The 12,303-nt window shown below is 47.7% G+C and overlaps 1 protein-coding gene across 1 annotated transcript in view; it reads left to right on the top strand.

Annotated features, from left to right (window-relative positions):
• The window catches only part of IGDCC3 (immunoglobulin superfamily DCC subclass member 3), an 82,912-nt gene that overhangs the window by 44,244 nt on the left and 26,365 nt on the right, over positions 1-12,303 (top strand). Inside the window, 3 exon segments of the mRNA XM_042876032.1 lie at positions 3,953-4,097; positions 6,612-6,742; positions 10,736-10,873. Coding sequence (XP_042731966.1) covers positions 3,953-4,097; positions 6,612-6,742; positions 10,736-10,873 — 414 coding nt within the window.

Below are 12,303 nucleotides of genomic sequence, written 5' to 3'. Positions count from 1 at the left end.
GGATAGAACTATGCCTGCCCGTGACTTGTTCTCACCATGTTCTTCTCAGGATTCATATTCCTCAGCTGTAATAGAGCTAACGAAGCCTGCCTTCCTCATCAGGAGCAGCTGGAAGCTCAGGTACTTCCTTGTTCCATGTACTGAATTAATTCAGAGGCATTTTAGCCACGTGCCTCCATTGGAAGAGGCTCAAATGTAATGGGTTGGTGGCAGAAATGTGGAGAAAAGGTCTTTCCCTTGGGTTGCGATCTGTGGGCTCTCTAGCCTTGATTTGGGATGTTCAGCATCTCCCCAGCATCCTCGGGCATCGCAGCCCTGGGTATTTGCTTCCCACAAGAAATTTAGAAGCAACAGGCAATGCAACTCCAGATCTAGGTGGGCTTCCCAGTACTCTCCTAACACCATGCTTGGCACCTTGTAAGTTTTCTTCCTACCCTTGTGTCTGCAGCTGATAATAATGTTTGCGTTTTAATGATTCTAGCAGGCCTGGGATTTACTTTGACATACCAAGTTAATGTTTTCTTCTTCTGTATCAAATCTAGGTCAATCTCTGGCTTAGCAGTAATGCTGTGCTGAGCAAAAAAGGATTGGCCACTAATGGTTTCAATTTAGTTCTTCATGGAGTCAAGGAAATTTCATTTGATAGTTATTCTCAGTTTTATTCCATTGGCCTTTTCACGGGAGCTGATAGGCTGGGAGTGTGTTTGCTCTTTGATTAAAGGAGCCCCAGCATGCTTGTTTGCCAGAGCAAATCTCTTGTGAATATGGATGAGGATGAGAGCTGTTGCTCACCTGCGTGATGCTGTGGCTTTGGAGCTGTGTCTGTAGGACATGCACTGGGATGAGGGCTTCTCTTTGGGGAACCAACTCCATTTTGACAGAGGTCCTCCAAGATTAAAAGAATGGAAGAGTAACTCCTTTGCCTCAGGCCTTAGACTTCCCAGCTGGCGTCTGTCCCAGGAGGGAAGGTGCACCTACATGAGTGGCACAGAGGGGCTGTTAAAGCCATTGGCGCTGCGGAACATGGTTTGGTGGTTGTGGTGGTGGTGGATTGAGTAAGTGGTTTTCTCCGGCCTTAGTGATTCTATGATTCGATTCTGTGTTTCCCCATCTTCTGCAAGCCTTATTCTGTGGCATTTTGGTTTTTTATCTCTCTGCTTTGTGTCAGTCTCTGCGTACCATGGCTGAAGTCCAGGAGTGATGTGAGCAAAAGCACTGAGGCACCATGGTTTGTAGCATAAGCGTGGAGTAGGGGCTGTGTGCAGGATTCGGGTCTGGCTTTACTGTTTGCTGGGTACCCTGTGCTCACCGTGCATGGAACTGTGCTCCACACGGAGGTGAAAGAGGGCAGATAAATGGGATACCTGGTGACACTACAGGGGGCCCTGGGGCAGCACCAGTTCTTCCGCTGGCACACGGATGGTGGAGACTGTGGGAGAGTGATGGGTAACATGGGCTGCTGGATTCCCGGTGTCTCCCTGCTTAGGGGCTTATATTAAGAGGGAATATTGTGATCGCATGTATTTACTTTTTAAATGATTATGGCCATTAGCAGAGAAATTAGATGCAGCTCCCTGGCTGCTGGCCAACCCCACCGGGCTGCCGTGCAGCTCCTCTCTGTGTGCTGGCAGCAGGAGTCTGCTGAAGGACAAGTGACAACCATGAGCAAGCACTTCGCTGCAGGAGTTTGTTTACAGTCACCTGGCACATATGTAAAATTCTTGGGTGGCTCAGCAGAGATGGAGGCCCTCTGAGCAATGCCCAGCAAAGCAGCCGTGCTCCTGTTCCGCTCCTCTCCGCACACCTTGAGATTTATTGCTGGCTGAAAGCAGCATCCAGGCAGCCACCTGCATTTAAGTTTGGGTGCTGTTTTACAGGAGGTGCTACGAAAGCCTTTGTCTTGTCAAGTGTAAATAAACTCGTAAACCTGTGTTAAAAATAGCATTTTGTAGCTCAGTGAATGAATTTTTAATGCATCTTCTGCAAACCAGCTGGTCTTGGCAAGGGTCACAGTGTTTCCTAGGCATTTAACATAAAACCGTGCTTCAAAGCCACATTATAGGGTCGTTGAAAAGTAATATTTTACTTAACATCCTCATAACTGAATTATTTATAACTTCCCATGTTTTATTCATGATAAATATTAATACTGGTGTCTTTAGGAGCGGAGGTTATTGCTGCAGTTTTACCTATAAGAGGTGATATTATTGAAATAAAGGAACGACAGTGAATTCTACAGCCAGCAGAGCGACGTCTGTGCTGGGGCTGTTCTCATTCACACCTCCTTCTTATCAACCCTGTCAGCCACTGAAAAAACCTCAGTGCTGAGCATCTGTACATTTGTAACCAATTTTCCTGCAGGCATCTGGATCCCTGCTTTTTTTTTCTTTTTTTTCCTCTTTATTAACAACCTTTGTGTCATTCTCTTTAATTCTTGGATTCACAGTTCTTCATTCTAAGCTGAGGATTCATCGGCTTTGGTTGTGAGATGCTCACCCCAGCCTGAGCTCTCCTGCCTTGAGAATTCCCATTTGTTTCACTTTGGAAAGGGGTTGCCTGGGTTGGAGGCTGCTGTACAAGACCCACCGGCTGCCTTTGGAGCCCTTCCCATGTGGCTGGGTGCTCTGGGACACAAGCAGTCTCATTTCCAGGCTGAACCTGTAGCAACTGGGTAAATTACCATTTGAGCATTGGGCTCTGCCCCGTGCCAGAGGGGCTATTTGCATTAGCTTCCATCTTGGGAAAGGGAAATAATCAGTGCCTGATCTTTTGCCTTGTGCTGGTGTGTGCAGCCTGGCACAGGGCTGGGGGCCCCAACCCACTCCTGTATGGCTGAAAACCCCTCGAACCCCACGACCGGGTCGAGGTTTTGCTGTGCATCGTTGCAATCCTCTTAACAAATCTGCTGCGAGCCGTGGGTCGGGGAGCAGGGCGGGTTAATGCAACACATATTTAATGTATGATTGCTAATGGCCACCTCCCATCTGCCTGAGCCCAACTGGAGTTTGCAGATGAATGATTAAGCTGCCCTGACACATGGGCAGCTTGTTCCTTAGCAGAGGTACATTCATTATGCCTGACACATGTAACGGGGATGGGGCTTTCTGGCTGGTGTGATGGGGCTGGGGTGGTGGAGCAGGGGCTCTCTCTGAGTTTATTTTATATGATAATGTGAGCAGTCTTCCTGCAGATGCAGCACTATCAATGAATCACGAGCTAAGTAACCACTGGGATGCTTATTAGCCTTGAATATGTTTATTGCGGAGTCAACAGGCAGCACCTTCCAATTAATTAATAGTAATAATTACTGTATTATTTATGTAGCTCTAACAACACGCCAGCGTCTTTCTGCACAATGGTTACAGCTGTGGCTGTGCTGCAGTGGGCAGGTCTGCATGCACCCTGTGTGGGCATGCTGGGGTCTGTCATTCTCTGTGGGGTGGTCTTGACATCACCAACGTTGGTGAGCGGGGCTGCTGAGCTCCTGTCAGCCTGTTATGTGTTGCCTGAAACCTGTTGCTCTGCAGTCTGGGAATGCTTGAAGGTAGAAGGTGCAGTGCGTCAGTTGGCTCAGTGTGCAGGTGTACAGCAAGGGCCACGAGGTAGGAGAAGAGGTTTCAAGCAGCCTGCTCTTCTGCCACGGCGGATGCAGGGCGATGCAGTTTGCCAGCTGTAGGAAATTGAGACATTTGTAGTTGATGTGCAGCTGTTGGTCATGGATCTCTTTTCACGTGTGAATATTTTCGAGGCTCTGGCACTGCTGCCCAGAGAAGCTGCGGATGCTCCATCCCTGGAGATACATAAGGCCAGGTTGGATGGGGCATTGGGCAGCCTGATCTGGTGGGGGGCAACCAGTCCATGGCAGGGATTGGAACTAGATGGTGTTTAAGGTCCATTCTAACCCAAGCCATTCTGTGATTCTATGATTTTTGTCTCTCTTTGTGTCTTCCAGCCATGTCTGACTTCCACATCCACCCTCAGAATGCAGTGGTGGAAGAAGGGGGCGTTGCAAGATTCCAGTGCCAGATTCATGGTCTCCCTGAGCCCGTCATCCTCTGGCAGAAGAACCGCATGCCGGTCAACACGGACAATGAAAGGTAGGGCATGTCCAAGCCACATAACACTGTTCCACATCTGTGGAAACAGGTGACAAAGTTGTACTATGGCATGACTGATGCGGGCTGAGACTCTTATCTACCATTTCTGCCATGGAAAACTCTTTCAGTTCATGTTTTGAGTTGTCTGGGCACCTTCTGGCTAAAGACTGTCCAGAAATAGCGCGTGTTGTAGGTGTCCCTGTTCGTTGTAGGGGAATTGGGCTAGAGGACCTTTAAAGGCCCCCTCCAACTCGAATGATTCTGTGTTACAGGAGAGCTAGTTAAACCCTTTTAGCTGATTTTTCTGGGGCATAGGCTTACATTGCCCTCTCCTGAGAGGAGGCAGCCCTCCTCCAGGCTGACATTCCTGCATGGTGAGCCACCAGCAGTCCTGGCAGAGCTCAGTGCATCTCTGGCACCCCTCATCACTCTATGGCCCCATTTTGTGCAACTCTTTCCAAGCTAGAATCGTGATTTCTGGTCTTACAGGTGTCTCCTGAACCTCTACAAGCACCGAGTTACACCACGGTGTTTTGTGGGTGGCAGCAGGGAAGCTCTGCAGAGCATCCCACAGTGCTGCTGTTTCCCCTGCAGTCTTCCAGCAGAGAAACGCCAACCTCTCCCCTTCCCCCATGCTAGACCTGGGACAGCACGTCCTCACTTCCTGTGTTTGCCAGGCTGCTCCATTCGTGTCGGAAACATCCCTAAATCCCAACAGGTGGCAGGAAGTGTGTGCTCCACACCAGTGTTCCCAGCTGCAGCTGGAGGTCTTCATGACCGGCGGTGGGAGACAATCGGTCGCAGCACACCTCCATCACCAACTGATGGCTGTGTGTTGGGAATAGGCGAAACCAGGAAGCTGTAAATATTTTTCCTAAAAGCCTCTATTCTTGAAATGTCAGTCCTACTGCAGCGCGTGGTTGGGTTCTTTGGAGGCAGGAGAAAACATGAGGATTGGAACAATACCTGACCTTTTCAGTGCTACGGTGAACTTACAGTAGAAGGACCCAAGAGGCCCAACCCTGCAGTGGAAAACTGCAACTGTCAGGTTGTGTTTTTCTTGGTGTTTTTCATCTGAGCTTTTTTTAGCCTGGTACATGGTTGGTTTGTTAAATTTAATCTCCTCTGAAGGCTCCTCACTCAAACAAGCGCTAAACCAACTCTGTAGCAGAGTAGGGCATCTGGTCCAAGGTAGCATCAGCAGGAGTGGAGGTGAAGAATTGGGCCTGACACCTCGTGTACATCCTAGTGAGATGTTGCAGGATGGGTAGATGGAAGAAGTTGCTCATTGCCCCCTTTTTGAGCTCGAGGTTACTGATGTGGGGATAGCCAGACCTATGGCATGATCCAAATGTGATAAGGGCTCTTTTTTTTCCAAGACTGGGGAGGAAGAGGCAGACCACCACGAACTGCATTCATCCCACTACTTCTGTATGGGGCAGGGAGCTTGCCAAGGATGTGGCCTAGGAGCAGGTTTTCTATGTTTGGTGTCCTGATTTTGAACAGGCTTTTAATAGGAGTACATTTATAGGGAAGATTTTTATTGTTAGCTCAGTAGATTAATCTCTGACACCAGTGGTCCTAGGTGGTGAGGGTTGTTTCTCTAACTGAATTGAATTTCTGCATTAATCATGCTTGGCACAATTCTGCTTATAGACGCGTATATAAATTTGTATGCTGAGTCTTGCACTTGGAGGCTTTGAAGGCAGAATAATAGCTTTGGAATTGAATCTTCTAATGCTGTGGGCAGATTGTTAACAAAATGAAGGCTTCTTGTGGTATAATTCATCCAAAACAACGGGCATTTTAAAGTCCTGGAGAGATTGCAATCAACTTCAGGACGTGTAGAACTGATTGCTGTCAGGCTGCCACCGACACTGAGCCACACACGTGGAAGGTGGCACAGGGAGCAGGTTGCAGGCATTTAACCATATGCTGCCATAGAAGAAGATATTCTTCATCTTCCAGGCAGAAGTGGATTATTAACTCATCATAGTGTAATGACATACTACAGCCAATTTAAACACACAGTTGCCAAGCAACCTGTGATGTGTGTACACGTGTGTGTGTATATGCATGCATGCTCCAAATTAATCTGTTTTATATATACAAAATATTTACAGTTACATATATGCCTGCACAGTATCTATTTTAAAGACTCTCTTCCGTGCATTTGAGGTTTTAAGGTTGCATGGGTTTGAGTCCTGCGTTGGGCCTGGAGCTGGGAGTGTGGAACGCACACTTCCCTTGGTGCTTGCTTGCAGTCGTTGTGCTTCAGCTGATGGGATGTAACACACATCAGCTGTGTTCACATGAGAACACACTTCCAAAGCTTTTCACAGGTAAGTAGGAAACACGTACTTTGTAGCCTTCCATCAGAATCCATCCTTTCCCAAGGATGCATCAGAAGATGAAAAAGGGATCCAACCTTCCTCCCTTGTGTGATGTCATGTCCCGCTTTCACATCGTGTCCTGCTTTGCAGGGTTCTGATTCAGCTTTTCCTCCTGCTGCAGGTACACGCTGCTTCCCAAGGGGGTCCTTCAGATTACAGGACTAAGAGCAGAAGACAGTGGGATTTTTCACTGTGTTGCCACCAATATTGCTAATGTGAAGTTCAGCCGGGAGGCCAGGCTCACTGTGTCAGGTCAGTACCAGCACACGCTATCCTGGCTGCCTTTCCTTCTTTTTCTACCTGTTGCTGTTCTAAACTGGAACCATTTAAGAGTGCTTCAGGCTGACAGCACTGAGAAGCATTCCTCTGTCAGGCAAAAGCACTTTCCTCGTTCAGGATTAGCCCATTTGCTAGCAGATAAATCTGTCTCTTAGCCTTCAAATTAATGCCAGTTTCTGGAGAGAGGGGAGGACAGTGCAAACAAGGGTTAGAGCATCTTTACATTAAATAAATTCTTCTGGAAACGTGGAAGATTCATCATTTCCTTGTGAGACATGCCCACCCTGGAAGTAATTGCAGCACGCACGGTGATCAATTATTTATCTAATAGGGGAATTATGTTCTGTAGGCTGTTAGTGTTACACTGCAACCAGAGTGAGCTAACCTTTCTTTTGGAAGATGAGAAGGAAAAACCCTGAGCTCCCCAGTCTGAATTTTGACTCAGCTCTCCATCCAGATTTGAAGCAATTGGCAGAAAACTGGTTTTTCACCTCTGAAAGCTCCAGCTGAAGGAATGACAGTGTCTAATGGTCCCTGCACAGAAAACACAGACCCAAGTCATATACTGGCTGCTTTTTTGTGTGCTGCTGGAAATACAGTGCGATAGAACTACTGTGAATTCAAACCAAAGCAACTCCCATCCACACTTTGCATGTGCAGAAGCTCAATCTGTTTAGGAGGCTACACAAACTGTGCCCTGGAAGTGATGAGCTTGAGTGTAGTTGAGGAAGAAGGAGGTTGCAAATACACTACCATGTTTCCATAGCTGTGTCATACTCCACTGCCCTGCCAACTGCCCATCTTCCATTAGCCATCCATGTGGGACTCAAGCTGACCTCTTGGAGCCCTGTGGGGCAATTTCTAAACTTGATTTTTAGATTGCCTCCTTCTGCTTAGGAATGTCTTTGCTGGTCAGTCTTTTTAATTCGAAACGCTTTTAGCTTCAGAAGTCTCTGTTGGTGCTTCAGTAGCTGCTCCTGGCATGAGCAAGTGGAAAGTATTAAGTCAAATTATACAACCCAGCCTCAGTGGTGAATGGACACCATTGTCTCTCTTCTTAGAAATCACACGGCCTGCCTTCAGCTGCCTGGCCACTGGTCCTGCAGCGGGAGGTTTACACCTGCACCGAGTGTCAGATGAGCCCCTACAGACTGTAAAAAAGCAGTGTGTGTGAAATGGGGAGAAGCTGAGGAGTGAGTGATGCTGTGTACGTCAGCTCTTGTGGAGAAACAAATCAGGTTAGCCGGTTCTGAAAGACCTGGGAGCTTTTGATGCCTGTTCTCTTGGTCTCTGTGAACAGTAACTGCATGGAGGGGGAAAAGTACAGTAAATTATCGATGCATTGAAGTTCTTTGTGTCAATTTTCTGGTCTGAGCTATTGTTTCTTGTAAGACAGAAAGCTGTTAGCTGTTGTCGTCTTACCATCCCTCATTGCAAATGGATATTTTCCAGGTTTCCTGTCTATGCGATGTTTGTGGTTTCTCTTTTCCTTACAGCACTCAGATGATGAATACGGGCTCAGCATTTAAGTGTCTGCTGAAGGGCTTGGGATGTGCTTCAATTACTGCATGTGAGCAGCGCAGCTGTAACTGCACCCTTGCATGCTCTGAGCCTGCTGAAAACGCACTGCAGTGGGTTAAATCTCAAAGAAACAGGTTTGTGCTCTGGGTGTTTGCAAAGAGGAGGATGGCTGCTGCAGGGGAGGAAGCAGCCTGCTTGCAGCCCATCCCTTCCTCTTGCCCACAGCCCTGCCTTGCAGCCTTGCTGATTGATTATTTTCAAGTGCCTGCTTTGCGGAGCTGCTCCCCAGGGGCTGCCTGCCTCTCGGCGCTGACACCTTTTCAGCATGAGCTGCATCTCTCTCTGCTGCCATCCTTTTGATCGAGATCTAACGGCCCGTGCCGTCACTGCCGAAGTGCCTGTCACTCCAACAGAGCTGGGGACCTCCCCATCCTCTGCAATTGTTGCTGGAGGAGTCCCTGCAGACCGCAAGCATCAATGGAGGCTTTTTCCCTTTCAGAAGAAATCCCCCTCACGTTGCCTTGAACATCGAGGATGAGAATCCCTCACTGTGTCGCTCCTTCCCCTCTGCACGTTGGCTGGAGGAGGAAACCTCCTCCCTGATGGCCAGGGTGGCGACTGTCCCCTCTGGGGAGCTTTTGGAGCTGGCAGTGGCGGAAGCATCAGTCCCAGAGATGGTCATGATCTGACCAAACTCATGGAGCTGATCCCATGCCTGGAAGCTTGATTGCATATGTAGGACTCAGGGTGTAAATCAAAGAGTGTGATTCCTTTGTTGTTGTTGGCAAAATGGAGCATTTTATAAATTCTGCTTTGGTCTCAGCTCCCGTTTGCTGATATTCTTGGGTGACCTTGGATAATTCGTTTCATTTTTCAGTGTTTTGAAATACTGAAATCTGTATATAATACGATGATAATATCGTATTATTCTAAGCGTGAACATTTACTATTGTGATTTAGAACAATAAATTTACATGGGTTTTAAAGGCACTCTGAGATACTGAGGGGAAGGTATTGTTTTTCAGATCTCTTGGGGTTAGCCAACCGGTCATATGAATTTATTGTGCATTCTGGTTCTCATCAAAAAAATCTACATTTTATGGCTTGCAGTGAAATGCATTCAATGAGAAAGTCAGCTCTTAAGTCACACCGACACGGTGATTTTTCCTGCATTTTGCCCATTTAGACACAACCTCAGAGCTTTTTTCCTGCAGGGATGATGAACACACGAGCTGCTCTGATCCATGCTGGCCATGTAGACCACTGTGAAATGCCCCTGCTCCGACAGGGTAGCCCTAAAAAAATGCAGGAAGAGAGGAAATCTTGGAGAAGAACTCTTGTAGATAGGTTTTTTCTTTGGTGGGGAACAGGCCCTGCACTGCATTCCTGCCTGTGGCAGACCTCTGCTCCCACTCCTCAGTGCCCTGTCCCATTTGGGGCGGTCAGCCCATGTATTCTTCCCTGCAGGTGTTTTTCACAGAGCATTTTTGTCAGCAGCAGCTGTCACATTGCTTTGGTTGCTCAAATGTTGCTTGACCTCAGCATTTCTGGAGTGCAACCCAGCTCTTGTTGGAAATGTGGAGCGTGAAGACTAATGAGGAGGCTGTCAGTGTTCTTGTTCGCTGATGGAGAACTGAGAGTACCTCCTTTAGTTCCTCTCTTGCTTCCTTCCAAAGAAATGGGGGTGAAGGTTGATGGGAGCTTCAGCCCAGAAATAAGGCACTTTTTGGGGTTCACAGGAGGTTCAGCTGTGACACAGGGTGATGGTTTTGTCCCTAGTTGTCTTTTGCCTGGTGAAATGTGATTTCTGTCTCTTATCCTTTGTCTCTGCTGGTCCCAGTGCCCTTGCACCAGAGCTTTTAATGTAGATCCACGAGTTGGACACAATGGAACTTAAGGGTCCCTTCCATGTCAGGAGATTCCATGTATCTCTGATCTTGGGTGATGGTTTTTGTTCTTGGCTGCTGCACGTTGGTGCTGCTGTAGTGCAGCTAAGTACTTGTGATCTCACCATGAGCAGTGATTGTACCGTGACTGTCTCAGGGCAATGTGGTGCAGCCCATCGTGCACCCTGGTACACCAAAGTGAACCAGCACTGGTGTGCTGCAGAAGACAAGGAATGATTGCCCTATGGCCTGCAGCCAGCAGAGCAGTTCCCTTCTCTCTACCATACATGTGCAGGGATCAACAGAACTGCTTGTCAGATGGCTGAGTTTTCCCCAGAAATATCAGTGCCCTCTTAAAACACACTCAGACAATGCAGCTGCCTCACAAGTATTGCAATCCTGTTGTTTCATGTGTTTCCTAAATATATTGAAGATGGCACCAGCCACATCCTTTGTCCTTAGAGGATGAACAGAGCCCTCTATGTTTCCATCAAACAAGAGAGAATCAAATGCTGCGAGGCCGTGCGGATGCCTTCTAATGATGTGTCTGTCCTTGCAGGCTCCCACTCCACCGTTTACAAGGACCCCATGATTCTTGTTGGACCGGAGAACCTCACACTGACAGTGCATCAGACTGCAGTGCTGGAGTGCATCGCCACAGGCAACCCCCGGCCCATCGTCTCCTGGAGCCGCCTAGGTGAGCCCTGGGTCAGTGGGGTGTCTCATGTCTCTTCATTGCCATCGCAGGGGAAACAGGGAGTGCCACTGGCTGTCTCAGCAACAAGTGATTCACTCTTTTCATTTCTGCAGTGATTAATTGTATGCTTGAAGTGCTTTTTATTTTCTTGTCTACGCTTTGCTTTTTCCCTCCGCCGAGATCCTGTTTTCAGCTGTTAAGGAGTGGGCTGGTTCAATCTGTAGATGTACCATGAAAGGTGATAATTTTCTTTCCCCGACTGACAGCGTCTCCTTCAGCTGCATCAAAAACATCACCACTGTTGGCCCCAGAGAAACAGAATCATACAACACAAACATGTCTTCCATGTAAAACAGACTTAAAAGAAACTCGCTGCCTGTTCAGAGAGTTCTATAAAAGCAGAGGGAGCTTAAAGTAGCCATGTCTGAAGCTCTGAAAAAACAGATGCTCACTGCCGAGGTCAGTGATATTCTTTAATCGGCATGGAAACCAGGACCAGTGTCTGATGGCATCATACAAGCGGAATGTAACGTTATTCCCAGTCTGAAAGCAAGGGATATTTTAGGCTCTAACTGGAATACTCGCTCAGAAAATACTTTGTGCAGAGCAACATTTCTGTTGCCCAACAGATGTCTGTGCTGAGCGAAGAGCTGATGGCTTTTGATTTGTCTTCTGGAGCTTGTAACTCTGTGTGAGCGTGCTGTGGGGTTGGGTTTAGTCAGCATTCCCCAAGGCCTTGTGATCTGCAAGGTCGTGTGGTTCTTAGAAGCTAATTTCTCCGAGTCACCCCATGTGGCTCTGAAGCACAAACAGGGATAATCTTGTCCTGTGCTGCTGGGCTGGATGTGGGGCTTCAGGTCCGTGCTGCTACGGTCAAGTGAGGCTTGTGGGAGGAGTGATGTCCCACCACAGAGCCATCTGTGAGGGCACAAGGACACGTACCAGCAGTAATAGTGCATTTCTCCATGCTTGCCTTCCCGCTCGCTTCCTCTGGTGGATTATAAAATCTGCCACTGACTGCTTTTCCCCCAGAGCCATAACCATCAGATGGATGCTGGTTTAAAAATTCCCCAGATAAGCTCTAGCACTGTTCTGGTTCTCCTGGACACAAAGCAGCTCTATGTTAGTGCTCAACTATAATAAACTATGTTATAATTGCCTTAATTATAAGTGCTTATTACCTTCTTCAAAACACTTGTCTCTATAGAGCAGTGCAATAATGAAGATGTAATGGCTTCATGCTAGATTTGTCTGGATGGTGTGAGCTCAGCGCTGCCTTCCACCAAAAATAAACACCCCTTGCGGCAAAGCAGTGGATTTAGAGCTGCTGAACAGGAAGCAGATCTCGTTACTTTCCCTACCCTTCAGTGTGAACGTTCCACGTCCAAAGGATGATGATATCTTCATGACATTTCAACAATCTCAACAGC

The sequence above is a fragment of the Lagopus leucura genome, unplaced genomic scaffold, assembly GCF_019238085.1.
Source record: "Lagopus leucura isolate 7727_CA_CO unplaced genomic scaffold, USGS_WTPT01 Super-Scaffold_100015, whole genome shotgun sequence".
NCBI classification, from domain to species: Eukaryota; Metazoa; Chordata; class Aves; order Galliformes; family Phasianidae; genus Lagopus; species Lagopus leucura.
This window is presented reverse-complemented; position numbering and strand designations above follow the sequence as displayed.